Consider the following 27,702-nt stretch of genomic DNA (forward strand, 5'->3'; position numbering starts at 1 on the left):
TTTGTATATATATATATATGTGTGTGTGTGTGTGTGTGTGTGTGTGTGCGTGTGCGCGCGCATGCCTATAATATTACAATGTAGCATCTTTTTTTCTATTTTTATAAAGAAAAAAGGGAATTATACCACATGATCAAGACCAACAATGATTGCTATCATAGTAAAATGTTGTACACACCAATTAAAATAGAAATAATAAATATATATATATTAGAATGACTCGTTTATATCCTAACATATCCCCATAAGAACTAAACTGTACTATTCCTGACTTATAAATTACATAGTTATAATGTGCAGTGAAGAGTCCACCAGCAGGGAGCAGAACACCGGCTGTAGAGCATCAGCTTCGCTGTATTGGAGCAGAGAGGAAGAGTGATGTGTGGTGCTGATGCTGGCATGCAGACGGGCAGGGAGCATCCTTAGCAATGGTGGAGAGAGGTCTAAAGAGTATCCTGACGAGGGAAAAGAGGTTATGAGCCTCCAAACATAAGAAAATGAGCAGGTAATAAGCGCGCTTTATATTTAAATCTCGGTATAACTCAATATGGCTGGTCCTGAGATGCCAGGCCATGTCCTATTGGGGAAAAGCTATCATGTTAAAACATTCTCCGTAGGAATGTAAATTAAGCCAACTGCATCCGGGATGTCTACAAATAATATTTTTTGGTGATTGGAAAATACATTATACGCGTTTGATAAAATATCATGCGCCTGATGCACCAATTGTGAGATTTTAGTTCTTTTTGGATGCGTTTTTCTGTTTGGACCGGTATGTTTACTTTCCACGTTGTGGACTTTTCAGGGTTTTGTAATCGTAGAGACTTTTCTCTCGTTTTTATTTGTTTACTAGTTTATGTACGTCTACAAAATGCATGCTGACAACGGGTGTAGCCAGGAGGTGAAATAACAAATCCTACTACGGCCAAGGCACAGCCAATAAATAATAAAAAAGTCATTCTGACGTTGTTTGTCAATATTCCTGGATCGTAATTAATATTCATAAGCTAAGCGTTTATCACCGTACAATTCGTTAGTTGACGAACGCAGCTTCTGTCTATCACCCAATCACGGAGCTATACGAGACGAACGTCACGCGACTTCATGAATATTAATCTACCAAGCGTCCTCTACAGATTGTACAGAGTCACTGCATGGGTGTTTGACGCGCTGCAGTGCGGACCAGTGCAAAGGATGCTCTACCGGACAGTTGTTTATTTATCAAAATGAATTGGATGTATCTAACTTCTGGGTAGAATCATATTGATTTATATACTCTCTTAATTCTCTGGTTTAAGATGTTTGCACTATGATGCCAATCTAGCGCGTTTATACGGCGAATTAGAGCACGTCACCTGCCAGATTTGTGTATTTGCTTTAACCTTGGACCTTTGTGTCATCAACATATACTGCATGGTTTTTATATTAAAAGGCGTGATGTTTACGATTAGATAACCAAGTGAGCTTCCAGTGGGTGTCTTGTGGTAGTCCACTGGCTCGCAGTGCATTATCAGTGTAATTAAGAAATGTTTTAAGTTACATAGCAAAGATAAATATTATAATTTGCGGTTTTCTTAATAGTGAAACCGCTATTTATTTTAGCACCTGTGGATAGAATTTTAGCTAGATGGAGCATCAGTAACAAAATGCAAGAATAAGGCGGTTTATGATTTTAAAAACGGTCCCAGCTGATGGTTTGTGTCACTGTGAGGACCCAAATGAAGATTTCTAAACGACGGAAAGGACTGACTTCACGTAGTCTGTGTGCCAGGTAGGGTGAGAGGATCTAGATGTATTTTAAAGTAGGGAATTACCTTCTACTTTTTTACTAAAGCATGTGAAATAATCTGGAGTAAGGATTGCAATGAAATGTTAAATATTATGTAAGTTGTTATGCAGTTCTCTGTTAAATATTGTGTACATTTCCTACAAACTTTACTCCAACTCTGTGACATAAGAGAGAATGGGGTAAGATGCGCCCTCCTAAAAATGTATATGTTGAGCCTTTTGGTGTATGTTTGTGTGTTTTAGGTTTTCAAAAGTGAGTTTTTGCACGTGAAAGTCATTTTTTTTAACTTGACAGGTAAAATAACTTTTATGTCAAACCAAATTTACAAGGTAGTTTTATAAGTATTTAGGTATCTAAAAAATCTGACCCCCCCACTTTGTATTTTATTACAGTATATAATATTATTATTAATAAAAATTAAATATTCAGAATAGTAAACCTTTGTTTTAAACCTTTCTTTAAGAAAGGGATAGTGCATTATTAATCATTTATTTTAAATACATGACAATACAAAACATGGGCCTTTTTTGAGAATTCATAGTATTTCTTCTATGCTTATTTGGAAAACTAAAGTAAATCGGCACAGCTTACCCCTGCTCTCCCTCATGCATTTGAACATAACATTTATGCACTTATGACAGCATTATGTATTTACTGTCCGTCTTTTTCACTGCCCATAGTGTCCAAGTGTGCTGTAATTTGTGTATGTACCTGTGTCCATCTCCCTGTGTTGCACACCAGTATCTTTTTGTGTTTTCTTCAGTTCACAGGGCTTTCGTAATGGTGATGTCTTTTCGCAATGTCAAGTCAAAGACACTTTTTTTTTCATTTTGCGCATTAGCTTATGATTCAATAATGCATGTATCACCTTTCTCTGGGACATTGAGTGCAAACTGACCTTTGTGACATTCATCCTTAAGGATTGAGTTTCTGTCTGACCCATGCTTGCATTAAGATGGATGGTGAGTGTCATAATAGTCAAAAAGGAAACTGCTGACGGTTTGCGATCATCGGCCACCACTATCCGATGTGCCAAATCCTTGATAACTAGCACAGAGAAGGAAAACAAAACAGCCGTAACGTCATATCAAGTGCTCCATCAGCTCAAAGTGCATAAAACTAATTGCTTGTTAAGTATAATCCATCTCTTCTCTTGTTTTTCTGGCTTGTAGGCTGGCAAAGGAGGGTTTTGGCGTCGACTAAATTGGTCAGTTGCAAGATATTTGTCAGAGACGTAAGGTTTTTGAAGAGATTTGTGAACATGGTGAGAGAGTTACACTGTCCTTCATAGCTCCCCCCTCTCCCTTCCTGGAAATGTGGCTGCACTTCACTTATCAGAGTTTGATCACAAAATGGCTGTTGACGCTTCCCTTCCCTGGGATTCAGAGGAATTTCAATTATTATTCTTTTTTAATAAAGGTGACTTTGAATGACACCCCCTCTGCTTTTCGCTCACCGTAACCTCACATCCCATGGGTCCCCTGGAACGAAACTGAGAAAAAAAATCTCCCATGCAGATTAGCAAGAATACACGCCGTGCGATTGAATGTTTTAGTTGTTTTGTCAGCATTATGGCCTGTGTGCGAACAACAACCCTAAGACTGTTCGGAAGCTGCTTGTATTGTTAGTTTGTCGCTTGTAAGGGAGAGATAGCAGCTAATGTAGAAAATATCAAGGATATCTGTCCGTCCTTTGGCCTAAGGTGGATTCCATTTGTAATGGGAATGAAGCAATAGTATTTCCACACATTGCCAGACATTTTACACTTTATTTTGCAAAGATGTTTCTCATGCAATAAAAAAACGAAAAAATCTGTGCTAGAACCCGCAGTAAAAAATCCCATTCATTTTTTCCATAGAGAAATTATAACTTAAAAACCTTTAAAGGCAGACCTACTGTGAGCTACAAGATTGAGAACCAGTGCTATATGTCTTTGTTGAAGCCATCAGCCCACATTATTAGCTACTTTTTTCTTTATTTTTATAATTGTGTATGACAGCAAAATTCCTGATGAAAACTACATTATCCCTGAGTATTATTATATATATGTTGAAAAACTAATATATCTAAAGGAACATTTTTCCTATACAGGATATAGTTTTTGGAAGTTAATAAGAACAAATAAAAAAATATTTTGGTATATAAACATTATTACAGTTAAATAATTGTTTTACTGAAAAATGAACTGTAAATCGCTGCTACCATATTTTTTACAGTAAAATTCTGGCAACCACTAACATTTATATATATATATATATATATATATATATATATATATATATATATATATATATATATATAAATTTCAGTAAAAAAAAATAAAGAAAAGACAGTACATATTTTGCAATCTGCATAAGTCACTTTGCATAAAAGGGTCTGCTAAATTATTAAATATAAAATGTAAATGTAAAATATGTTATTTCTTTAAATCAATAGTTTTATAATTCTCCATACTTTTTATTACTTTTATTTTATGTAATTTGCAATGCTTTGTAGTATTGTAGGATTTCATCATTAAAGGGGTTAAGTACACAGTCTTATACCCTCTTTGTTATTTTGTCCGATGTTGTGATTCACCTTATAGCTTATATATAACTCTTTTAACAAATCATTTTGTAAAAATCCCTATGGGAAAAATGAATGGAAAAATACTTCCTGAACCAAGGTCGTTGAATACATGGGCGGTCTCTGTTGAACAAATAGCAATTGATGATTGGCTGTGAATGAAAAGATGGGAAAGCGAGGCATGAGATATAATGGTTAAATAGCTACAATATATTCACAACAATGTAGCTAGAATAAAGAGCTCATTCACAACTGGCCACTGCAGGGTGTGGAAATGCTTGCTTAATGAACTTCAGTTGTATCTCAGTGTTTAGAAACCAACGCAAAGTGATTAAACTCTTCACTGCTTACATTCTGTTGCCAACTCATGTGCATTCGGACCAAACAAGCTTTCAGTCTTTTATATATTTGTAAACTGCATCATTCATCCCTGCCACTGCCTGTATGATATTCAGACTCTCATTTTCCAGTCAATTTCCTCAAATCTCCTTGTTTGATCAAGGGTGCATCAATGCAGGTGTCAGGAACTTGGCACATGAGTTGGCAATATTACGCTCTGTCACTCTTCTTTGTTAACCTTATATCATAGTGCAGTTTGTTCCTATATTGTCTGTAGAGCACTTCTCTAAGATGCTGCACTAGAGACTGCAGTTCTTAACGGATGCTGGGCTGGGCATGAGTTAGCGACTGAGATCCTGAATCTGAGCCGAGCTGGGCCCTGCATGTTTAACCAACAAAACAATGTTGCTGCATGCCAAAAAGCATGTTATTGGGTTTTATTATGCATCTTAACCTTCGTTTAATTGAACCTTGGAGTAAAGATTCTGTGCTATAATAAGCATTTAGAGTTTGTATTTAGTGCTGAACTTCATTTGTGATAAAAGGGTGATGTTTAATGTAAAAGTGGGACATATTTAAGTCTTTAAAAACTGAATGACTAATAGAATTTATTATCAATCATCTGCTTTTTGAATTAGAGATTAACGGATATAGTTTTTTTTTTTATGACCATTGCCATTTATAGAAATTTTTAACAGTGTTGTTTTTTAATTAATTGTTACTCAATATAATTTATTCAATAAAGACATTAAAATATTCAGTTAGTTTTTGAAAATTTGAATGCTGTTTTTGAAAACCAGATTCCGTTGTGCTGTTTATTGGTAAACCTTAAGCTCTGATAGCTGATTTAAAAAAAGTTTGAATAATAATAATAATTTTTTAAACTGATTATCGATCTGTCTCTTTTTACAGTGGGAGTAGTATTTGGCCTTGTTATTTTAGGGATGCACGATATATTGGTTATTAGCTGATGCTGGATATTCCCGGTATAATTTAAATATGAATAGTTGTTTTTTTCCCATTTTAACATTAAAATTCACTAAAATAATTTAATAACACTGTTAAATTGAGCTTTAGACCATCTCAAATTGAATATCATTTTTTATTTTTTTTATAAACTGTATAATTTAACTTTGTAATGCTCAAATTTGCTTGTAATATTTTTTTAAATGACTGATTTTTTGGTGTTTTGTTTTTAATTTATTTAGACAAAATAGTATTTAATTGAAATCAATCATTTGCCATTGACCATAAGCTTATCCATATCAGACAGAATTTTAGTGTCAGTGTGTCCCTTTTTGGTCTAGCGTGGGGATTTGAATAACATTGCTTTAGGGCAATAAGATAAATGTATTAATTTCAATAAATTGATAATGAATATTTTAGGTGTTCTGATAATGGCTTCTGTTTAAATCCTATCAGAAATGCAAGGCACACTTAATGAAACTGAATAATAGTTTTAGTATCCCCTGTTTGTACACTTCATAAGCTACTTTTCATCTATCCTCACAGTTTGTTTATGCAGGCTACTGCGTGTAATTTTTTCTTCATTCACATGATTTCTAGACTTTTCTCCTCTGACTATGGCTATTTTAGTTGCACAGGTATTTGGGTCAAAAAGTATGTGGGTCAATGGATGTGTCTAGTAGACCTTTTCTTTTGTCTGCTAACAGCATGGTAACATTAAAGTGCTCAGGGTTCATTTTTGCCTCTTGAATACGTATCAGTAAATAACTGCAGGAATAAATAGGTTTTATTTCATTGCTACTTTCTTAAACCACACATTCCAAAGTTAACGGCTTTCTTTGGAATATTAGCGTTTGTTGAAGTTTGACTGGCCACTGCATGTAGAAGCCAGCTCAACTGACCAAAAGCATGATAGCAATGAATAGGTGATTTAACACATTTTGGTGGCTTTTCACAGATAAATGGATCGTTTAAGCTGGGGGCTGCCAGAGTGCTCTCAGGGTTGCAGTGCCTAGCGCCAGCTCTGCAGGACAACGCCAACATGAACGGCACTGCAGAGCAGCAGGACATTCTGCCCCCTAACTGCATGGTCAAAGAACGATGGAAAGTGGTAGGTGTCCGGAAGATCTGAACATGACGTTTGTGCACACAGGGATGCACAGTAATGCACCAAGATAAATATAACAATACAAAACATCCTGTGTGCATGTGCTTTTTTTGATTAGTGACCTAAAAGTAGCACAGAAGTATTGCTTATTCATTGTCATTAATATATACAATTATTTAATGATATAATGTAATTTATATAATTAATTCATATATTAGTTAATATGCTATGTTGAAGATTTTCACTAAAATTATATATATATATGAGCTTAGATGAAAATATATATGCGTGTGTTTCAGACACATATCTTTTCTCTAGTTCTGAGTAGATTATGTAACAGTAAAACTAATGGCTCTTTTGACCCCAATCACTGGGACTGTCTTGTCAAGAGACATTACAGAGAGATCAAATTCCCACGAAATTCCCAGTACAAAGGAGAAGAGGATCTTCTCACATGACTGCTCAATTCCCAGCCAGAGTAAATGGGCTCTATACTTCACGAGAACAAGAGGAGAGAGTGACATTACCGACTCAAATAGACAGGATGGTTTATGAGTCAAACTTCTGCTTTGCTTTCTCTGTTGTATAGTGGTCTAGTGTATTGGGAAATTTGTAACACATTTATGCAGACCTGATTAATGTTCGTCTGCAGAGGGCCTGCTGCAATAATAGCATATCCCTGATCAATATATGTGCCCTCTAAATTGGTAATCAATGAAACAAGGATTATTCATATATACATGATCGTGCACACGTAGACGGGTTTATGTTACAGTAATATTTATTGAGTTTGTTGTTTGAAATGTATATCTCAGGAGAGTGAAATAAAGATATTTTTGAGGCACTTGAAATGCAGATATTACAAAGTGCTTTTTAATGTTTCCCAAATGCATTTTTATGAGATCATCAAGCACTTACATTGGGAGGAAAACTGTTTCTCGCACTTCAGGTTTAATGCATGAAATCATTAGCAAATAAGACATGTACAAAAATGTACATAACATCCTGTCGTGTGTGGTGTGTTTTTTTTTTTTTTTTGATGTCCAGCTGAAGAAAATAGGTGGAGGGGGGTTCGGGGAAATCTATGACGCGTTGGACCTGCTGACTCGGGAGAATGTGGCGTTAAAAGTGGAGTCAGCTCAACAGCCCAAACAGGTCTTGAAGATGGAGGTGGCAGTTCTGAAGAAACTGCAGGGTAAGACATGGTCATCGTTAGAGGGATTTCGAGACAGTATCAACATCACTTTGACATTGACAAGACATCACGTTGTCTAGTAGCTGAAGACAAATTTCCCACAGGAATACTCCGGATCATTCATGTTATGTACCTTTTGAACTCTTAAAACGTTTTCTGTTTTAATTTAATGAAGTGTTTCTATAAAATTGTGTACCAGGCTTTAAGAATGTGAGTTGCATAAACTCAGACACTTCTAATTCAGTCACTGCAGTAAAAAAAGTTTAGTTATTCAGCAAATATGCATTTAATTTTTCAAGTTAAGACATTCGGTGCAAAAGGTTTTCATATCAAATGATGGCTGTTCTTTTGAAGCTTTTATTCATCAAAGAATCCTGAAAAAAAGTATTGCGGTTTCCGAAATAATATTAAGCAGTGCAATTATTTTCAACATTGATAATCGTAATAAATGTTTCTTGAGCAGCAAATAAGCAAATTAAAATGATTTCTGAAGGATCATGTGACACTGAAAACTGGAGTAATGATGCTGAAATTCAGCTTTGACATTAAAAAAATACTCAAATTGAAAACTGTTTTTAAATTGTAGTAATATTTCACTGTATTACTGAATATTTACGGATTTCTGATCAAATAAATGCAGCCTCTGTGAGCTTAAGAGACTTAAAACATTAAGAAAAGTCATACTGACCCCAAACATTTGAATGGAAATCTGTATTTTTAACCATCTATTGAAATTGTTTTAACTTTTTATCTTATTCATTTCTATTATTTACTAATGTTTGGTCTGTTGTTTTCCTGTCAGAAATGATGTAACTTTCTGGATGATTTGGTTAGCTAAAATGAGATCACAGAGGACTCACAGGACAAAAAGTGATATTGAGGACACAGGAACAACCTATAAATTAATATCTAATTAATATAGTTAAACATGTATTGTTTGAATCATTTCAATTATAGAAAAGAATCGAATTGAAGGAACAGGCGCCTTGTGTTTCAAAGGCTTAATACGAAATGATATGTTAGTGGTGTTTTATTATTTTATAAAGTATTTAATTGACATCATCATGACTAAGGCATTTATTAAAATCTGTAAAGACTGACCATCCCATCAGAGTGGACCATGAATGGCACATTATATATTTAGCACTGTGAATGAAGCGGCAGTAACACAGCCTACGTGACTCCAAACATGTGAAGCGTCCTACAGATCATACAGCCAAGCACACACACACACTTATTCAGATGATTCACTTCAACCATTAGTCATCAGAAAGAATAAAAATAACTAAATATGAAACTCACTATACTATAATACATAAAAAATATATTGAAACAATAGGTTGCACTTTATTTTATAGTACGTGTACTTACATGTACTTATAGTGTACTTACAGTGTAATTATCTAAGAAAGTTCTGGTAATACAAGGTAACTACATGGGGTAGGGTTAGGTTTAGGGTAAGTACCTAGTTATTACATAGTTATTGTAATTACTATAATAAGTACATAGTATGTACATGGGGAATAGGACTGTAAAATAAAGTGCAACCAAACAATATAAACAAAATGATATTAGTTATATAAAAATAGCAGATTTTTTTGTACATTTATTTTACATTTAGTATTTTCTCAAACTCACAAAATACAAAAGTTTTCAAGATTTTTAACACCAGTGTTATTTTTGTTTTATTTCTATAATAAAGTAGCGTATATTAATAATTGTAACTAAATAAGTTTTGTTTTATTTTCAGTTGTCATTGTAACTTTAGATAACATTTTATTCATTAAGGTTTTGTCATTTTTATTAATCTTTGTTTTTCAGTTTCATTTTATAATTTTAGAAGTTAAAATGATAGACATGAATGCTTAATTAGTTTAGTTACTTGCCAAGGCAACATTTAAAATTTTCTTTTAAGTTTTTAAATTGATATTAATATTTTATTTTACTGTGGTTTTCAATTAAAAAGCTTTCAGTTCAAATTTATTTGAATGGTTTAGCGTTAGTTAACAATAACAACTCTGATTGACACATCTGTCAGTAGATTTTGGAAGATTTTTCTGTTGATTGGCCTATATAGTTATCTTTGTATTTGGTCTTTTAATCACTCTGACCAATAATGTCGTTTAAAAAAAATTATCATAAATGACCTGTTATGTTATTTTCTTTTTGTAGGTAAAAACCATGTGTGTAAGTTCATTGGCTGTGGGCGAAATGATAAGTTCAACTATGTCGTCATGCAGCTGCAGGTAAACGATACTATCATAACTAGTCGCATTTACAGCAACATCAGATCTCATCAACACCAATGCAAATAAGTTTCCCTTAACTACATTGGTGATTATATTTCAGTCAAAGTCTGAGGAACATTTTATGGTAGATCACATCACATGCTGTTTTCTCTGAAATACTGTGACTGTGTGCTACTGGTGATATGGAGGTGTGAGGGCTTCAATTACACTTTGTTATCACTCTCAGGGTAGAAACCTGGCAGAACTCAGGCGAAGTCAGCCACGTGGCACCTTTACCATGAGCACAACCCTCCGCCTGGGAAAACAGATTCTAGAATCCATAGAAGCTATTCACTCTGTTGGCTTTCTCCACCGAGACATCAAACCGGTAATGTTTGATAGATTTCCTGTAATTGCCTTCTAATTGTGTGTAGAATAATAATACAATGCATCACTGTCATTAGGTTTCCTGAAGTGATTTTATTTATTAAGGATCTTTGGATTTTCTTTCCAGTCAAATTTTGCCATGGGAAGGCTGCCTTCAACATACAGGAAATGCTATATGCTAGATTTTGGGCTTGCACGACAATACACAAACACCAATGGAGAAGTCAGACCGGTATGTCACAATTTAATTCAGTATTTTTAAATATCTTTCAGTATAATGCATTGTAGATTTAATTATTCAATGGATAATTTTACTAATTTGCTGTATGTGTTTATAAGGATACAAGATTCCTGCACTGAAGTTAAATATACAATTTATGTCATTCGATATTATTGATGACAATACTACTGAGATATTAAGTTGTGTTTTGATTGGCCCTGAAGGTCTGGTTTTATTAAGAAGCACCTCTCAGGTTATATTTGTGCAATAAAAAGCTTGTTTCACTGTAAGTGTGCAGGCTCGCAGAGAGACGTGCTGAAAGCTCATGAGAGGTTTACAGAGCTCTCTGAATCAGGCACTGGGCGGTTTTCTTTTTTTAGCTCATTACACAGAGCTCTTCATTCGCACATGTTCTTCTCTCCTCCATCTTTCACACTGTCTCTCTGTTTCACTATACATGCAGGTTTTAGTGCAGCAGTATGAATATTTAATCATTTTAATGCATGAGAGAGCAATGCCCCCAGGTCTGTCCTGAGAGGGTGGGTGTAATATTTTCAGCCCTCTCTCTAGTTCAATCTCTCTACTGTATATCCGCCTCATTCTCATTCGCCTTTCCTTTCTGCACAGCTGAGTCAGCTGTACTCATCGATTCAGGCAGGAAACTGAGCATCATTCGTTTATCCATCCATATCTATCTGTCTGCCTGCCTGCTTGTGTGTCTATCAATCTATCGATCTATTTATCGATCTATCTATTCTAGTTCTGCAGCATTGAAGTGGTTTGGCTGTGATTTCCCCCTGCAGTCTTCAGCAGCTGTTGTCTTTTTCTAAGGCAGATTGAGCTCATTCAAAACGGGATTAAAACCAGGCTGTAATTTTACTGTGAAGAAATGTATTTGCTTTGATTTTTCATCCATTCTGTGGTGCATCACATTTATGAGATATGAATAAATCATTTCAGGTTTATAAATATTTTTGGTGTCCTCAGGACTGTAAATGTCATCGTGATTCTGTTGAATGTGTACAGTGTGAATGGAACAATTAATGCCCTGAATCATGCTACCATGCCATGTTTATTTCTTTGTTCATATTTGTTGATTTTTTAAATATTTTTTAATTTTAATTGGTTGTACTAACATTTTCTATGGACAGCATTTGAAGTGGATTGCATGGGGTCATTAGTATAATTTTGCCTGGTGCATTATTTTAGATTTCTTTCCTTTATTTGACCATCTTTTCTTATTTTTGCAGTTTTCGTTTGGGGTTTAAGTTATGACGTGCATGTCTGACGTATTTCTCCATCTGTTCCCTTCTCCTCCATACTCTCACCAATGGAAAGACTTTCATTGTGAGTGACTTCATGGAACTTTCATCTTTGTTTTATAGCTGATCTTTCCACAATATAAAAATAATGCACAAACTGTGCCTAAATTGACATAGAAGTACTTAACCGATCTTTTCACATAGATATGCTAGTGGTAATTAGTGTTCATATATATGAAAAGAATAGGACAGGAAAAGCAAATGTTATTGAAATAAAAAATAAACTAAATGATGTTTTAGTAACAAGATTCGGGAGGAGCGCGTCAGACACTAAGCCTAATCAACACAGGTGGAAAATAATCAAGTAATCAATCCCATAGTATAAATATCACTGACTTACCTCTATCCATTGACGGTTTATCAGCATCCCTCCTCCACCCCATCTCCTCACTTTGAGTTCACTTTACAATAGACGGGGAAGGGGGTACTCTAGGTTCGGGCCATTCCTGAGCTCGGAGCCCTTCCCCGGACAGCACGCCAAATATGCATACCATACCTCAGCTAATTATATGTAAGCGTGAACTCGTGAAATTAAATAAACTGGAAGCTGTGTACATAATATTCATTCCACATATAATTTCATCATGTTCTAATCCAAAGAGAAGTTGATTTAATATAATATTTAATACATTTAATATGCCCATTAAATAAATTCATGTCGAATAATGCTTGCGAGATTTACCTTAATGTTCAGCAAAAGTGCAGTCTTTATAATTGCCAATAAAGCAGTGAACACGACAAGAGAAAATTAACTGCATCCAATTTTGTCATTTTTTTAACCGATGCAATTTGTCATGTCATTTAATTAATCAAAAAGAAATTAGAGTGGGTTTGTGAGAGAGACCCATTGGGACTCATAGACACACAGGTACGTGATGGAAGGTGTTATGTTTACCTGTCGCATTGCGCGTTCACTGTTCTGTAGGAATGGAACACCATTTTCAGTCGCTTGGCAAAGACATGTTGCCTCTTCTTTCGGAGTGTGTTGTGCACTGTTTGTCCCTCTCCTGTTGCTGCTGTAATGAAAATTTAATGCATAAAATTATACAGTAATGCACAGTAAATTTTTACTGATTTGTTTTGATTTACCCTAATACATAGTACCAGTTCTACTGTAAATACATTAAAAATAACAGAATAAAAATGCATTTATCGCTGACAGATTTTCTAAATACATTTCTCCTTTTAGCCCAGAACTGTTGCAGGATTTCGAGGGACTGTTAGATATGCATCCGTGAATGCACATAAAAACAAAGTAAGTGCTTAATTTAAGTCAACTTATTGTGTACTTGTATCAAGCAATGTATTTTACAGAAGATAAAATCATCTAATGCTTATTTAATAGAATATTTGTGTTGTTTTTACAGGAAATGGGGCGTCATGATGACTTATGGTCATTGTTTTACATGCTGGTTGAATTTGCTGCTGGGCAGCTGCCGTGGAGGAAAATCAAGGACAAGGTGCTCTGACGTTCCTCACCTGGTTTAAAAATGAGTGTTCATGTCTTATGCTTTATTCAATTTGTTTATTAATTGTTTGTTAAGTTGTATTCTGTATCAGACCACCATTGTTGAAACCTCCTGTTGCCCTCTGCATTATTTAGGAGCAGGTGGGTCAGATCAAGGAGCGCTATGATCATAGGATGCTGCTTAAACACATGCCATCAGAGTTTAATGTCTTCCTGGAGCATGTTTTAGGCCTTGACTACTGCACCAAACCTGACTATCAGGTACCTAGTCTAGAAGCACTTTATTGCTCTCGCTCTCACTCTAAATATATAATATTTGCAGGTAAATGCAGTGCTTTTCTACGGAGCCCCGCACATGACATGTAGGAAAAAATAGTAGGCTAAATCGTGTGCACGATATACTAATTCGTTCCCTCAGTGTACTAAAACGTGCACACGATTACTATTGCGTTCCCTCAATTTACTATTTCATTCACTCGATTTATAACTTGTGCACACTATTTACTAATTCATTCCCTCGATTTGCTAAATCATGCACACAACTGAACGCAATAGTAAATCGAGAGACTGTAGTAATCGTGTGCATGTTTTAGTACATTTATTGAACGAATTAGTAAATCGTGCGCACAATTTATTTATTTTTTCTAGCATGTCATGTTAGGGGCTCCGTACTTTTCTGAGCCTCTAAGTGCCATCTGAAATTTTCATCTAAAATTAAGATTTTTATCAAGCTCCTATGCTTAGGTTGAGTCATTTCACTTTAATTGCAATGTGTAATTTCAGATGAAAATTTCAGATGGCACTTAGAGGCTTTTGGCATGTATATATGAACTCTTCATATATACATATAACATGTAATATTTCAAAGGCTGTATTACATGAATAAATTCCATTATACAGATATGAGTGGTCTTTTGTAAGGTGCTCTCTGTGTCTGTATTAGCTCCTGATGTCAGTGTTTGAGAACAGCATGAAAGAACGCATCATCACAGAAAACGAGCCATATGATTGGGAGAAAAGTGGGACGGACTCGATGATATCTGCCACCACACCGACAGCAGCGCAGCAGAACACACGGCCTACAGCGGCTATGGCTGGGTAAGAACGCATACATGTGTGAACACATCACCAGCATGTAATATGCCTGTGGACATGTGACTGTATCTATCTGTCTTTCTGTATATATATCTATCTGCTTTTATTGTTAAAGATCCTCTTGTACTGTAACACGTACACATGCATGAACTTAACAAATCCCACACTAATTAACAGACAGTGTCTCAGGGGGCCTTTTTACTTGTCACACATTGTCACATAAAAGCCGTACAGATGGATGAAAGGAAAAAAGAGACAAGTATTGTCTTCTTTGTTTTTCTTACGATAATTAAAATGACTGTTATTTGCATGCTGATAATTTAGCAAACTGATTTATTGGTCACAAACATCCAGTGTTTCTTGGAACATTGTAGGTAGTTTTCAGTAGGTTTGTATGTTTAGAGAGGAGAAAACTCACTTCTGGTGGAAATGTCACTGACTTGTTTAGGCAGAAAGGAAGACTTGTTGTATTGCTCCAAGACATGAAGAACATTTTACCATGAAAAAGAAAAATGTCTGATGACTTTTAAAGGAGTTCCCCGTCTGATGCTCTCTTATGAAACTCTGGGTGACATTTACAGAAAATGTTATTCCTACACAAAATACTGGAAGTAAACAGGTTTTTTTTAAACAAATGAAAAAAAAAAAACAGTTTTCCAATTAGGATTCCCCAAAACATTTGACCAAAGGTCATTCAGAGGGACCCTGATTTTTATTTTTTTATTAATTTTTTTATTTAAATTGATTGTGATCTTTTCTTTGACCTTTAGGGTCATAAATGTGAACCCAATGGCAGGTGACCTTCAGAGGGAAAACACAGATGACGTTGTGCAGGATGAGCACCTAAGTGACCAGGAAAACGCTCCTCCGATTCCCTCTGGCCGGCCAGCTGATGGCAGCCAGTTACCTACGGACGCAGATGGATGGGAGGAGACAGACATTAATCGAAACAAACTCAGGATTAACCTTGGAAAGGTGCTGCAACCAAGTAAACATAATAATCCATTTGAAGTTTTATAAAGCGATTTTATTAGATTTTCTTTGATTTTATGTTGCAGGGAGGTCAAGAGGAAGATGGTAGCCGGGGTTTGTGTCCTGTGTCACCACAAAGGGGATTGGACTCTTCGGGTGTGCAGATGCACTCACTCAGGTACCGACGGGTCAACAGCCCTGAATCTGACCGCATATCTGCTGCTGATGGACGGGACGGTTATGGACAACGGTGGGTCATAAATTTACTTTGGCTATGTCCAGATTTTGTATTGACTCATCCAATCAGAAGTTAAAAGAAGAACTATCCAATATTACTTTTACTGTTTTGAGTCATAATAATGTTATGATGTTTTTGCACATGGACATTTATCTATTAAGTTTCCTTTTTAAAGAGATAATAATATAATGAGTTGGCTATTTTTCACTGGTAAAGTTTTAATTCAATGCATTAATTAAATAAGGATGAGTATTCACACTACTGTTTGAAATTTTGGGACCACTAAACATTTTTTGTTTTGAAATAAATAAATAAATAAGACATTCATTCAGGAAGGTCAATTTGTACTTTCTATTCATCAGAAAAAAGCATCATGACTAATAATAAGATAATAAAAGCATCTTGATTATTAATAAGAAATATATTTCTTGAGCAGCACCAAATCAGCAGATAATGATTTCTGAAGGATCATGTGACTGGAGTCATGAAAATTCTAAATATATTATATATTCAAAATATGTGAATATAAAAAAGTTATTTAAAATTATAATAATATTTCACAACATTACTGTTACAATAGTGTTTTTGATCAGATAAATGCAATAAAAGTCTTCTTTCAAAAAAAAAAAAAATACAATTAATTGTACTGACCCCAAAACTTTTAAAAGGTAATGTTTATAATCCAATCAAAGTGTATAAATACATATAATGTTGACCTATGAAGGAATGTAATTTATTGTTATACTCTTAATCTTTTTTTATGTACTTTTATATGTTCTTAACTTCTTTGTATCATCTGGGATTATAAATCCGTAATTTATTCCTTTCTCAGCTCTCGAATGGACATCCTGGGTTCTCCTTCTCGGCACGTTTACTCCTCCCAGCCCGCTCAGATGCTGTCTGTCGAAGGTTACCGCGGAGACCGCGGCCGTAATGAGGCCTCTGCATCGGTGGACCAGGAAGCCCACAGCAATGCCTTCATCCGCTCTGTCCCACTTGCAGAAGAAGAGGACTTTGACAGCAAAGAGTGGGTTATCATAGACAAAGAAATGGAGCTCAGAGATTTCCACCACCGCCCAGGGGCTGAGCCCACCACATCCGGCACTACGGATGAGGAACCAGAGGAATTACGCCCTCTGGAGGAAGGAGAAGAGCGGCGGAGACATAGAGGGACAGATCAGTCAGTCAGACCCAAGACGTCACATGGTGACAACACTACACGAGGCATGCTGCCTCTTACAGAGGAGGAAGTGTCCAGGAGGAGCGGGAAAGGCCAGTCAACATCAGTGGAGAGCCCTGTGCAGTCGCCCTGTCACTCGCTACCCTCTGGACGGCAACGGCGGAGAGAGTCAGACCTCAACGGACCTCAGAGACAGGTAAGATTATCCTGACTAAGATGCACTGACATTCTTATGCTAAAGATGGAAAGCACTGGTAGGATTGAGGTGAATGAGGCTAAAAATAATCATGAGGTCATGAGGTCCAGTTAGAAGAGCTGTTATAATTTGTTTGTTTACATACATTTTTTTTTTTGCATGCAGTTTTCAAGCTCATGACGTGTTGAAGAAAAATGGTCTTGATCAGATATTTAAAATTGGATCAGGAAAGGGATGTTAATTAAAGTTAATTTGTTAAGAAACCTTCGCTTATCAGCTGAATAATGGATTTTAGCTAGCTAATAATGAAATCAATGATAATGAAATGTCCCATAAGATGGCAGGAACATTATAATGTAGTTTGTTTTGCATCGCATCTTGCTATTTGGTAGTTCTCTGCTTGTAAATCAATGAGAGATATTTTCAAGATGTTATTACTATATTGATGCGTTCTTTTTATATTTTATATTTTACACAATTTAATACAAATTGAATATACACATCTGAATATACATCACCATTCAAATGTTTTTGAAAGAAATTAACACTTATGATGCTAAAAATTCAGCTTTGACATCACACAAATAAAATACGTTTTGTTATCTATTAACATGCAAAACATTTACTTGAATTTTTTACAGTAATTTTCAATATTACTGTGTTTACTGTATTTTGACTAAAGAAATGCAGCCTTGGTGAGCATATGAGACTTATTTTAGACACAAACACACAGGATTTAAATATTGTATGTGTTTGTATAACAAATATAATTTGTAACAAAGCTTTAATATCCTCTTTGGAGCACTCTCCATCCTCCTTTAATTGTGGTGCCAAGCTTTTTTTTTAGCTATCATTTACAGAGAATATCCTACATCAGGGATTTATTTTACCTCAGAAAGAAATTTGTTCTCTTCCCGCTTCTTCAGAGAGCGATTTGGTTTAGCTTAAGATACATTTATAGCACTTTTTTTTTTAATCTGTCTTAAAAGCAACTTTTAATGAATGTGAAGGCAGTGCTGATGAGGTGGTGCTGTTGTCCCACTTCACTTTTTATAGGGTGTGTGCCTATTTCTTCCTCCCTTTCTTCTCTCTGTGTCTGTCACTCTCTTTAATTCACTATGTCTGACACACAGACTCATGCATCATCTCTTCTTTTCTGACCATCAAACATTTGGTTTTCACATGATTTGGTTCAATATAGTGATTCTTCTTTGCTCATGGTTGCTCTTTTGAAAATGTGTTATATGCAGAAGTTGAGCTGTAACTAAGGGGGTCTTCAAACTGCTTTAGGGTCATGTTCACACTGCAAAGATACAAGGTACAAGTGTATATCAAAAAGCTATAATTATCATATGTAAAGAATAAGGAGTCTTTCATACTACAGCCTTGCATTACGGATGTAACAACAGTGATATTTTTTACAATTTGCAGCTGTAGACAAAAACATGAATACCAGACAAATCTTTGTGAAATATAAAAGACAGTTTGAAGAAAGGCGATAACTGATAACTTTGGTCGACAGTTTGGAAAGACATAAGGAAGAGTAAATAATGATAGAATCTTTTTATATATGGGTGAACATTTACATCCATTTACGTCATGTAAATAAATCAGAATGAACAGTACAGGTTAAACACTCAAAAGCTGAGTGACAACCATATTTACAGTACAATAGCTGCAGTGTGTACTGTACATAGCCCAAATTTCATTTCTATTTTTCTTCCCACTTTTTTTCCTTCCAGATAAATTACTAGATAAAATATCCTAACTCTTGATCTATGAAGCTAAACCAGAACCTTTGCTAATGAGATTCAGGGCTACATCTATCTGGTGCTTCAGAAAAATATATTTTGTTACCTAGATACTGTCTTTGTGTCTTTGACTACATTGTTGAATATGAGGGGTCTATTGCTGAGCATTTTTACAAATTCCTTAAATCAGCTATTTTTAGGATGCTCAGCACTAAACTGCTCAGTAAAAAAATTGCCTAATTCACATTACAGTTATTCATTTTCATATTTGAATGTTTGTCATCCCTCATAGTCCAAAAAATATTTCAGCCGTTCTTTATCACTAGGGTGAGCCAGATGACATATAGTAGATCAGCATTTTGCTCATCTTAAAATGCCCCTATTATGGATTTTTGAAAATTGCCTTTCATGCAGTGTTTAACACAGCCCTAAGTGAATGAAAACATCTTCCAAATTTTTACATCTGAACGTGCACCATGTATAAGTTAAAGTTATTGTCTCTCAAAAGAAAGAGTCGACTCTGAACCACTGAAATTAATCACTTTTAAAATGAATCCCAAGCAGTTTCTTGCTGACATCAACGTGAATTATTAGCATATTGCCCGCACACTTATTGGTCTTTTCCTTTGGTCTGAATGAAAATGCAAATTCATTCTTTGCCACTAGGTGCTGCTTTTGGAGCGGCAAAACATGGCGGTTTCACCGGTAACCTTTCATTACCCATAATAGAGGCACTTTAAAAGTGAGCTGTTTTTTTATTGTTCTCATTTAGGAAATATAGCAGAGCACAAAGATGTGAAATATATATTTTGGGGCATTTTTCAGAATTACCTTTGAATAAATTGGCCCATTACTTTGTTTCGCTATAAACACAATTCACAGCCTTTCAAGCTGAACTGAGATTGCTGGATGTCTCTTTTGTATGGTAGCCAAAACCTCAAATTAAAACAGATGAGGATGCTCATTTTCCCAGCAGTCTTCACCTTTTAAATGCCAACTGCCTTTTGCTCGGCCTTTCGCTCAAAATCATGAATGACACGTTGATTTCACCCATGGAGAAAATACCAAGGCTGTCGCTGGAGCCACAAAAGAAGAGTGAAAGAGGTGTTTGCGGTAAGCACAGTTTAGGCTAGTCCCTTCTGTACCTGTTTGATGAACTTGCTCATTGTTTTTTTCTTATTTCATTTCTGCTTGTCATCTTTTTATCCATATTTACCCATTTTTATCCATGTGTGTTTGTGTGCCTGACGAGTCATTTTTCTTAAGTTGTCCTCATTTACAACAATGGTTTTCTGACGATACGGATCAGCAAAATGGTTAAAGTACTTTTGTCTCTAATCTCTTGTACATGGACACATATGGCACATTTTTGAGAGGTGAATCTGCATCAAGCGAACAGCCTCTGTGGAAAAAGAGAGGCTTTCAATGTTGGCCGCCCGACCAAAAAGAAAAAACCATAGCTATCCCTTTAGCTTTGTCTCTTGTGAAAACTTGTTTCCAGGCAACCCATTGTAGGTCTGTGTAAAGAGAGACTGTTTCTCTCTTTCCTCTGAGTGTTTGGCGTTCTCCTCACTGCATGCGTCTGGGGAGATGCCTTAAATGTTACAAATACAAATCCTCCACTGAACTCGTGAATTTAAACGCATGCTCTTTCTCGTTTTATTGCAGCTGGATGATGACAGGCCACACTCGGGCCCACGTTCCAACCAGCTACGACGTCTCGCCTCCTATGTCTTCTCGTCCTCTACGTTGGAAACTGAGCAGTACCCCCACGCTGGAGGATCCTTCATCCACCGCAGCCGATCAGCCGAAAGCAGCCCGGCTCACGGTAACCTCCGATGTGGCTCGAGACGTCACGCTCCCCTGCAGCCACCCGGAAGTCCACGCAGCAGGCACTCCGTGCTCAGTTTGTCCCCAATGCAGATCCGGCAGAGGCTGGCCAAACTAATTAACAAGAACAGCTGAGGAAAGCTGATATAGTCTCTTCTCATACACTTTTTTTTTTTTTTTTTTAAAGGACAATTCATTATTTTTAGGAACGATATAGTCTTTCCTGATGCAATAAACTGTAGAGGGCTGCAGGAATGGAATAACGAATCAAAGGGAATGGCGTGCTTTTACACACACTGTTCATATCTCGTTATGAACAGAAGCTTTTGTCATTTCAGTCACTCTGTGAGTAAAAATCTCAATGGATATTGCAAAGGTATTCAAAGCCAAAATTCTCTTCATTATCTGTAGTTGTGTTTGTGTACCTCAGTTGCATGTGTGTTGCATTTCTGCACAGCAGCTGTGATCACCCTGAAATATACCTGATCACGTTAGTTTAGACAGAAGTGACCTGCTGTCTCTAATATGCAAGTTATTTCATTGTCTTCCATGCAACCATGCAAAAAAAAAAAAAAAATTATTTTATTTTTGTTCAATTTTTTTTTTTTTTTGCTTTTATATATTTAATTATAATTTAGGCTGTCAGTCTTTTTCTGAATCCTCATTCGTAGTACATAAAGTTCCTTACACAGGCTTTCAGTTTTACAAAGAAACTGTAATTTTTTTTTTTGTGTTCTAAAGGTGCTTTGCCTCACAAAGGAGATATTATGCAAGATTTTAATTAAAGTGTTTTAAATGTAAAATGGAACCAGAGGAGCAAATGGAATAATATGTCTACGCTTTTATAACCAGTGGAGTGGCATGCTGGAGTCTGGTTATCTTCTACGAGCTAAATTTGAGATAAATGAGTGAGCTGTTTTGATGATTTCATAAATGAAAGAAAAGCACTCTGGATTTTTGTTTCTCTGCCACTGATTAAAAAGTATTATAGCCATAAAGTAAGCAAAAGCAAAAAAAAAAGATAGCAGTTTCTATTATACAGCATCTTTTCTTTTGTGCGTTTAGGATGGTGTGTAGATAAAAGCTTCCATATTTGATTTAATCATATATTTATGTGCGAGCTTTGAATGCACCATGTAAGCATTATATCTCATTGAATACCTCTTAGTTAGTACAGATTTGTGTTGTATGTTGTTGAGTAGAAAAAGTATATGTGCAAGACTGCTGTAGAATCTTTTGAGTACTGTTTCTCACTATTGCACTTTAAAAAAGACACAGAATTGGAGCCATAGCTGCTTCCTTGGCGATGTGAAACAAAAAATGCGATTGATTGCAATAAGGTGTGAAGGGTTTTGAATTGAGAGGCATGAAAGGTGGTGTGCTTTTGTCATTTTCTCAATTAAAATCCATCATTGTCCCTTTTGAAAAGGAGAAGTGAAAATAAGGGCATATTCTAGAAAATAGTATGTGCATTAGTAGGACACATTCATTTAGCAGGTAAATAGCACCTTTGTTGAATAATCTTCAAGTAATAGATATTGCTGGCTAAAGTTGTTTCACGTTTAAACAAAACTAGTCTTGAAAGAAAAATGACTCTTCCAATGTTATAGTAGTAGCAGGCGGAGATCTTTTGGCAATATGACATATGGCATATGGATGGATACTTTATTCTTGCCTCTTGACAGGAAAGCAGACGAAATGGTCATTAATTCTTTAAATATATTTACTTAAAATGCTCTAATTTGTAAATGCGTATATATATATATATATATATATATATATATATGAAAAAGAAGTAATTAGAAGAATATTAGAAAGAAAATTATAAAAGAATATAATCTAAACAAGGGATTTCACGTGTTGTTCATGCTAGCATAAAACTCAAGTCACTATTTTTTTTGCACCTTTATATGATCACATTTACTGAAATGTGCATCTTCAGTGAGCGAATAATAAGTATTTGAAATCGCATTACAAAGTTCAGAATGACTTGAATAGAAATATGTTTCTGGTATCGTCACAGTCATGGCTTCTCACATGAATGTACTGTTTATATACCCAAACAGGCTGCTAACTCTTGCACTTGTTTTGCACATCTGCTTCTGCCTGGTTTACATCAATGTTTTTAGCAGTAATTTAACAAATATGAAACTGACATTAATGGTGCAAGAAAAGTCAATAATGTTGAGACTGTCCAGGTCTGTTGACCAGGGAGTTACTGGAAAGACAGTGCTGTTCAAAACCGTGTTTTTGCATGACTAACAAATGAAGTTGGTCCATGAAAACAAATGAAAATTGAAGACTGTTTTGTATGGCTTATGTCATGTCTTTATGTTCCCATGAATTGAATGTTGATTGTTGATTTACATGCTCTGTGATTAACAGAGCAACTTCCTTGATGTCTTTTTGAACCCAATATATTTAATTGACAATATTCAGAGTATTATTTGACAAATACATTTGCATTGAAGCTTAATAGCAGTGGCAGCACAGTAGAGAGAAGGGTACTTGTCTCTCTTCATTCTTTCTGCCATTAAAAATAATAGTTGGGCGTCCGTTTTTTTTTTTTTTTCCTTTTTTTTTGGATTTTCTTTTAGTTTAGATACACTGTTTACAAAATTTTATAAGGCCTTTTAATTTATCTCTACCTGAACATCTCTGCCTGTGATGCTCTGAAATACCAAAAAGAAAGTAAAGCGTCACACCCCTCAAACTGCTCTTATGTCTAATGAGTTTTACATTTACTTGCCTGTACACAATGCCTTTGTCACAATAACACCTTTTAGATGAGGGGAAATGCTGTATTATAGCTGTAATGTGCATGTTGTATGATATATTGTTGATTGAAGGGGTATTCTATATATGTATGTAGGGAGATATGATGGATCAAGGACATTTGGAGAATAATCTTGCCCACAGTGAGTGATAAGCTGGGAGAACCTTCAGTGAACTCTGTTATGTTAGTACGATACCTGGCTGAAAAGCAACAATGTACACAGAACAAAAGAAAAGCTCTAAAAGGAGCTGATGCAAGCACCGACTTTTGTTGATATTTAATGTATTTAGTATATTTGCACAACTGTGTGTATTTACGGTTACAGCTGTGATTTAAAAAGTGTGTGCTTTAAAATAATAAAGTGCAAAAATAAGTTGCAAAAGGTTTTATTTGACTTTTTATGTAACCAGGCAAGAGTTTTATTTACAATGACGGTCTGGTAATGCTATGTGATGTAAATTGGCTATGATCTGTTAGATTGATGTACAATAAGAATATTACCTTTTCTATAACAATATCACTGTACAGTATGCTTATAATATTTCCAAGTAAAGCATGTATTTTAAACTTTTTTTAAATTACAGGATATGTGTACATCTTGGAAAGATCAATTGAATCCTGTATACGTAAAAGCATGTTTTTGGGTTGGTTTTAGTCTATGTATTGTATAGCAAACCTGTATGTTGGGATACACTTGAAAAAAAAGCTTAATATGACTGGATGCTGTAAAAGGGAAAATTCTTTAACACATTTTTGTGCCTTTTTTATGTATGTAATCTAGACAATCTTGAAAAGCTTGTGTACAATTGAAAATTAAAGTCTTTGAGAAAAACAAACAGTTGTGTTGTGTGGTTGTACAATGTATAGGTATGATTGTATCCATAGAAATGAATCAGATGGTTAGAAAAAATCTGTAGAAACTCCATTCTGAAATTGCCATTCAGTATGTTCTCATGTACAGTGAGTTAGGCTATCAATGTCAAAGTGTTTTCAAGGAAGATCTCACAGTGTTTCTCATAGTTATTCTTACATTGCCTTACCAATATGGCGGCATTGTAACTTTTCCCTTTGTATACTGTCTTTTAGGGTCCAACCCCAAGTGAGCCTTTATTGTCACCCACTGACTACAGGACTAAATCCCCATCATCAGAGAAGGAGATATTCCATATCCTTCCTAAACTGCAGGCAAAGAGAGCTGACTTCCTTACCGTCATGCTTCCAGGAAGCCTTCACCAGCGACGTGCCTTCACAGCCACACCACCTGAGACACAAGCTGAGGGACCCAGAGATGACGATGTCACAAAGAGTGAATCTAGTAGTGGGGCAAGTGAAAAGAGTACTGAACGTAGTCAAGATGGGGCTCCATCCACCTTAGTGGCTGACGATCCACAAAAGGAGCCAAAAGAACCGGGTTCGGTGGCTGATATAGATCCCGACCAAGAGGATGTCTCAAAGACCCTTGTCTTGTTTTCACCAGGAGACACAAAGAAGTCTCCAAATGCTCTAAATGGGACTGAAGTGGATCAGGGAGTGGCAGGACCTCAAAATGAGCAGTTGGGTGAAGCTGATCGACTGGTGCAGATCCAGGAGGACATAAAACAGGCAGAAAGCCCTACAGATGGAAGGCAACCTGATGCAATTGGTGTTGACCCACCCATACAGACATCTAAATCAGTGGTAACCATCTCAACAACTCAAGTGGCTTCAGCCTCAATTGCATCGCCCCTTTTCTCCAAAGTGGAGCAAACTTTTGTACACATTGCAGAGACAACCCATCTGAATGTCATGTCTTCCAGTGGTGCACAGGTTCCTGAACGTTTAGAGGAGGTTGAAGGCAAATCACAGGCCAAGTCAGTCCTTTCTCAAGAGCCAGGAGAATTGGCATGTGTCCAGTATGAAGTCACCTCTCAGACTCTTACACAGGGGCCTCAGGTACTCAATGTTCAGGATGGGTCTTTGCCAATTGAGACCAGTGTAAAACAGGACGGTCTTGTGATTCCTTTCCCCTTAGAATCCAGGGAACCTATCCATCAAGATTCATCAACTGACTCCAAACAGGACAAGCAACTAAAAGAGGAACATCAAGAGGAGAACACAGCACTTGAGAGTGTTTCTAAACATCCACGGCCAAGCAGCAAGAGTCGAATTCCTATCCTAGCCCCAGAAGAGGGGCCTGGATCTGAACAATCCCTGTCCAACAAAGAACGACTTCGTAGAAGAGCCATGCAGAAAGACCTGGCATGTCAAGTTGTTGAAAGACAACGTCAGGGCCGCTGGATGAGACTGAATTTCAAGACTTCGTCTTCGTTATCTAGAGACGAGCCCAAGAGACCTTCAGAGACTCTTTCTACTACGGGCTCAGAGGAAGATATTCATGAGTCTGATGATTCCATCAACAAGCTCAAGAAGGAGGCTGAGGAAAAGTACCGAGCTGAGTGGAACAGCAGGATCCCACGACCAGTCACACCAATAAGGAAGCTTTCAACTAAACTAGTAGTTGCAGCTCCTGTTATCCAACCTGAAGCTGGGACTCCAAAATTAGAACAAAAGGCAAGCAATGGGTAAGTCTAGTTCAATACACTGAATTTTATAACATGTACATTAATTTTGCCCAACCCTGTTTACAGCATACCATAAAATGTGTGTTTGTTTTTCACCTTAGCCAAAAAGTACAGTCACAATCAGGATCAAATGCTCTAGCACTTCACACAAGATCGAAATCAACACTGTCCCACTTTTCCATGTCAAGTGGAAGCAATCGCATGCCTCTATCCTGTATTCCGGCATCTTCCCGGCGCAGCTTGACCACCACAAACTGCACTTTCTCTTTAACCCGTATAGCTAGTCCTTCACCTCATAGGCTACCCCTGCGATCAGCAGTTAGCGAATCCCGCAAGCAGCCATTTGCCCTCCGAGCCACTGTGGAGCTCCCAATGAAGTCTAGGACTACTACTTGCAGTGGTCCTGCAAAGGACATCAAACCATCACCAAACCAACCCACCACTGCATTAGTCAGGGTTCGAACCAAAGCTTCTGCTCATTCGAAGAACACAGTTCCCTTGAAAAGGGAAAAAAGCACAAGCAACAACACCCCTGCAGACAGATAAGTCACTGTGACTGCTGTTTACTGGGATTGTTTCTTCTCAATTACTTGAACATATTGCCTCAAAATATACATCTGCCCCATTGACCAAAATGAACCTTTTTAATTAATTTAATATTCTTCCTAATCAGTTTATGGCTAGTTCTAATTTTGGATTCTGCACCAAATAATTTTATGTTGTACTATAAGATGTAGAACTTTCACTTTGATGGAAGTTTCTTGGAACATAGTAGAGGAAATGTCTCATTTAGCTTACATGGTGCTATACTGTATATGTGTTGTTCTGTTGTGTATATTTCATTTAATATATGGTTTTGATGGTGGACTTTATTATTAGTTAGATGCCAAGTTGTCTTTTGCCCTGGACACACAATGATGAAATTATGTCAGTTTATTTATAACATCTGAAACAATCATACAGTATATTACCGGTATTTAGCCAGCACAAATTATTGTACACACAGAACGTTGTAAAATCTGCCACATATCCATGGACAAATGCACAAATTTCCTCTGGCCTGCAGCTTAGCCCTCTTTGTAACCTTGTGATGATGGGCATGCCTTGTCTTTAGCTTGTTACAAGTGTTTGATGATACTGCTTGTACATATTCTTTTCAGTATTTCTTGCAGAGACCTCTTTATTTTTATCAGGCAATGGTGAAAGATTTGGATTTTAATTTTGTTAAAGGAATATATTGTGGGTTCTACACCCAGTTGTCTCATTTTCTAAGCATGGCAGAAATGACACCATTATTAATAATTGCCATTACGGATTATTTCTAAATGAACGATTCCCATCTCTTTTGCTCTTATTACAATGGTGAGATGTTAATCAAGATTTTTGTTGGAATAAGGAGCATAAAATGATCAAGTCTTAATCGTGTCATGTTGTTGTTTTGACACATTCAACATTCTTTCCAGTCATTGAAAAAAATTACACATCAAGTTAAATATAAAAACTTTTTTTTTTTTTT

At 36.1% G+C, this 27,702-nt stretch overlaps 1 protein-coding gene across 2 annotated transcripts; it reads left to right on the forward strand.

Annotated features, from left to right (window-relative positions):
* Window positions 1-375: 375 nt before the first annotated feature.
* LOC113055309 (tau-tubulin kinase 1-like) lies at window positions 376-27,594 on the forward strand. Of its 2 annotated transcripts, none has more exons than XM_026221507.1 (15): window positions 376-505; window positions 6,618-6,770; window positions 7,815-7,962; window positions 10,135-10,208; window positions 10,438-10,578; window positions 10,705-10,809; window positions 13,309-13,374; window positions 13,487-13,579; window positions 13,723-13,848; window positions 14,531-14,685; window positions 15,453-15,657; window positions 15,741-15,904; window positions 16,725-17,268; window positions 24,712-26,186; window positions 26,288-27,594. In XM_026221507.1, exons 2-15 carry the CDS (start codon window positions 6,702-6,704, stop codon window positions 26,730-26,732), a joined length of 3,810 nt encoding a protein of 1,269 aa, XP_026077292.1. In that variant the 5' UTR covers window positions 376-505; window positions 6,618-6,701; the 3' UTR covers window positions 26,733-27,594. The 2 variants fall into 2 exon arrangements, with proteins under 2 accessions (XP_026077292.1, XP_026077293.1); XM_026221508.1 differs by lacking the exon at window positions 376-505 and adding an exon at window positions 678-1,771.
* The last annotated feature ends 108 nt before the right edge of the window (window positions 27,595-27,702 follow it).

The sequence above is a fragment of the Carassius auratus genome, chromosome 36 (assembly GCF_003368295.1).
Source record: "Carassius auratus strain Wakin chromosome 36, ASM336829v1, whole genome shotgun sequence".
Classification (NCBI taxonomy): domain Eukaryota; kingdom Metazoa; phylum Chordata; class Actinopteri; order Cypriniformes; family Cyprinidae; genus Carassius; species Carassius auratus.

Bases quoted from the DNA above. Each gene is read 5' to 3' on its own strand.
- LOC113055309 (XM_026221507.1), top strand. From the start codon at position 6,702: ATGAACGGCACTGCAGAGCAGCAGGACATTCTGCCCCCTAACTGCATG. The intron at 17,269-24,711 runs GTAAGATTATCC...ACTGTCTTTTAG, and splicing joins TCAACGGACCTCAGAGACAG to GGTCCAACCCCAAGTGAGCC. The intron at 26,187-26,287 runs GTAAGTCTAGTT...TTTTCACCTTAG, and splicing joins GAACAAAAGGCAAGCAATGG to CCAAAAAGTACAGTCACAAT.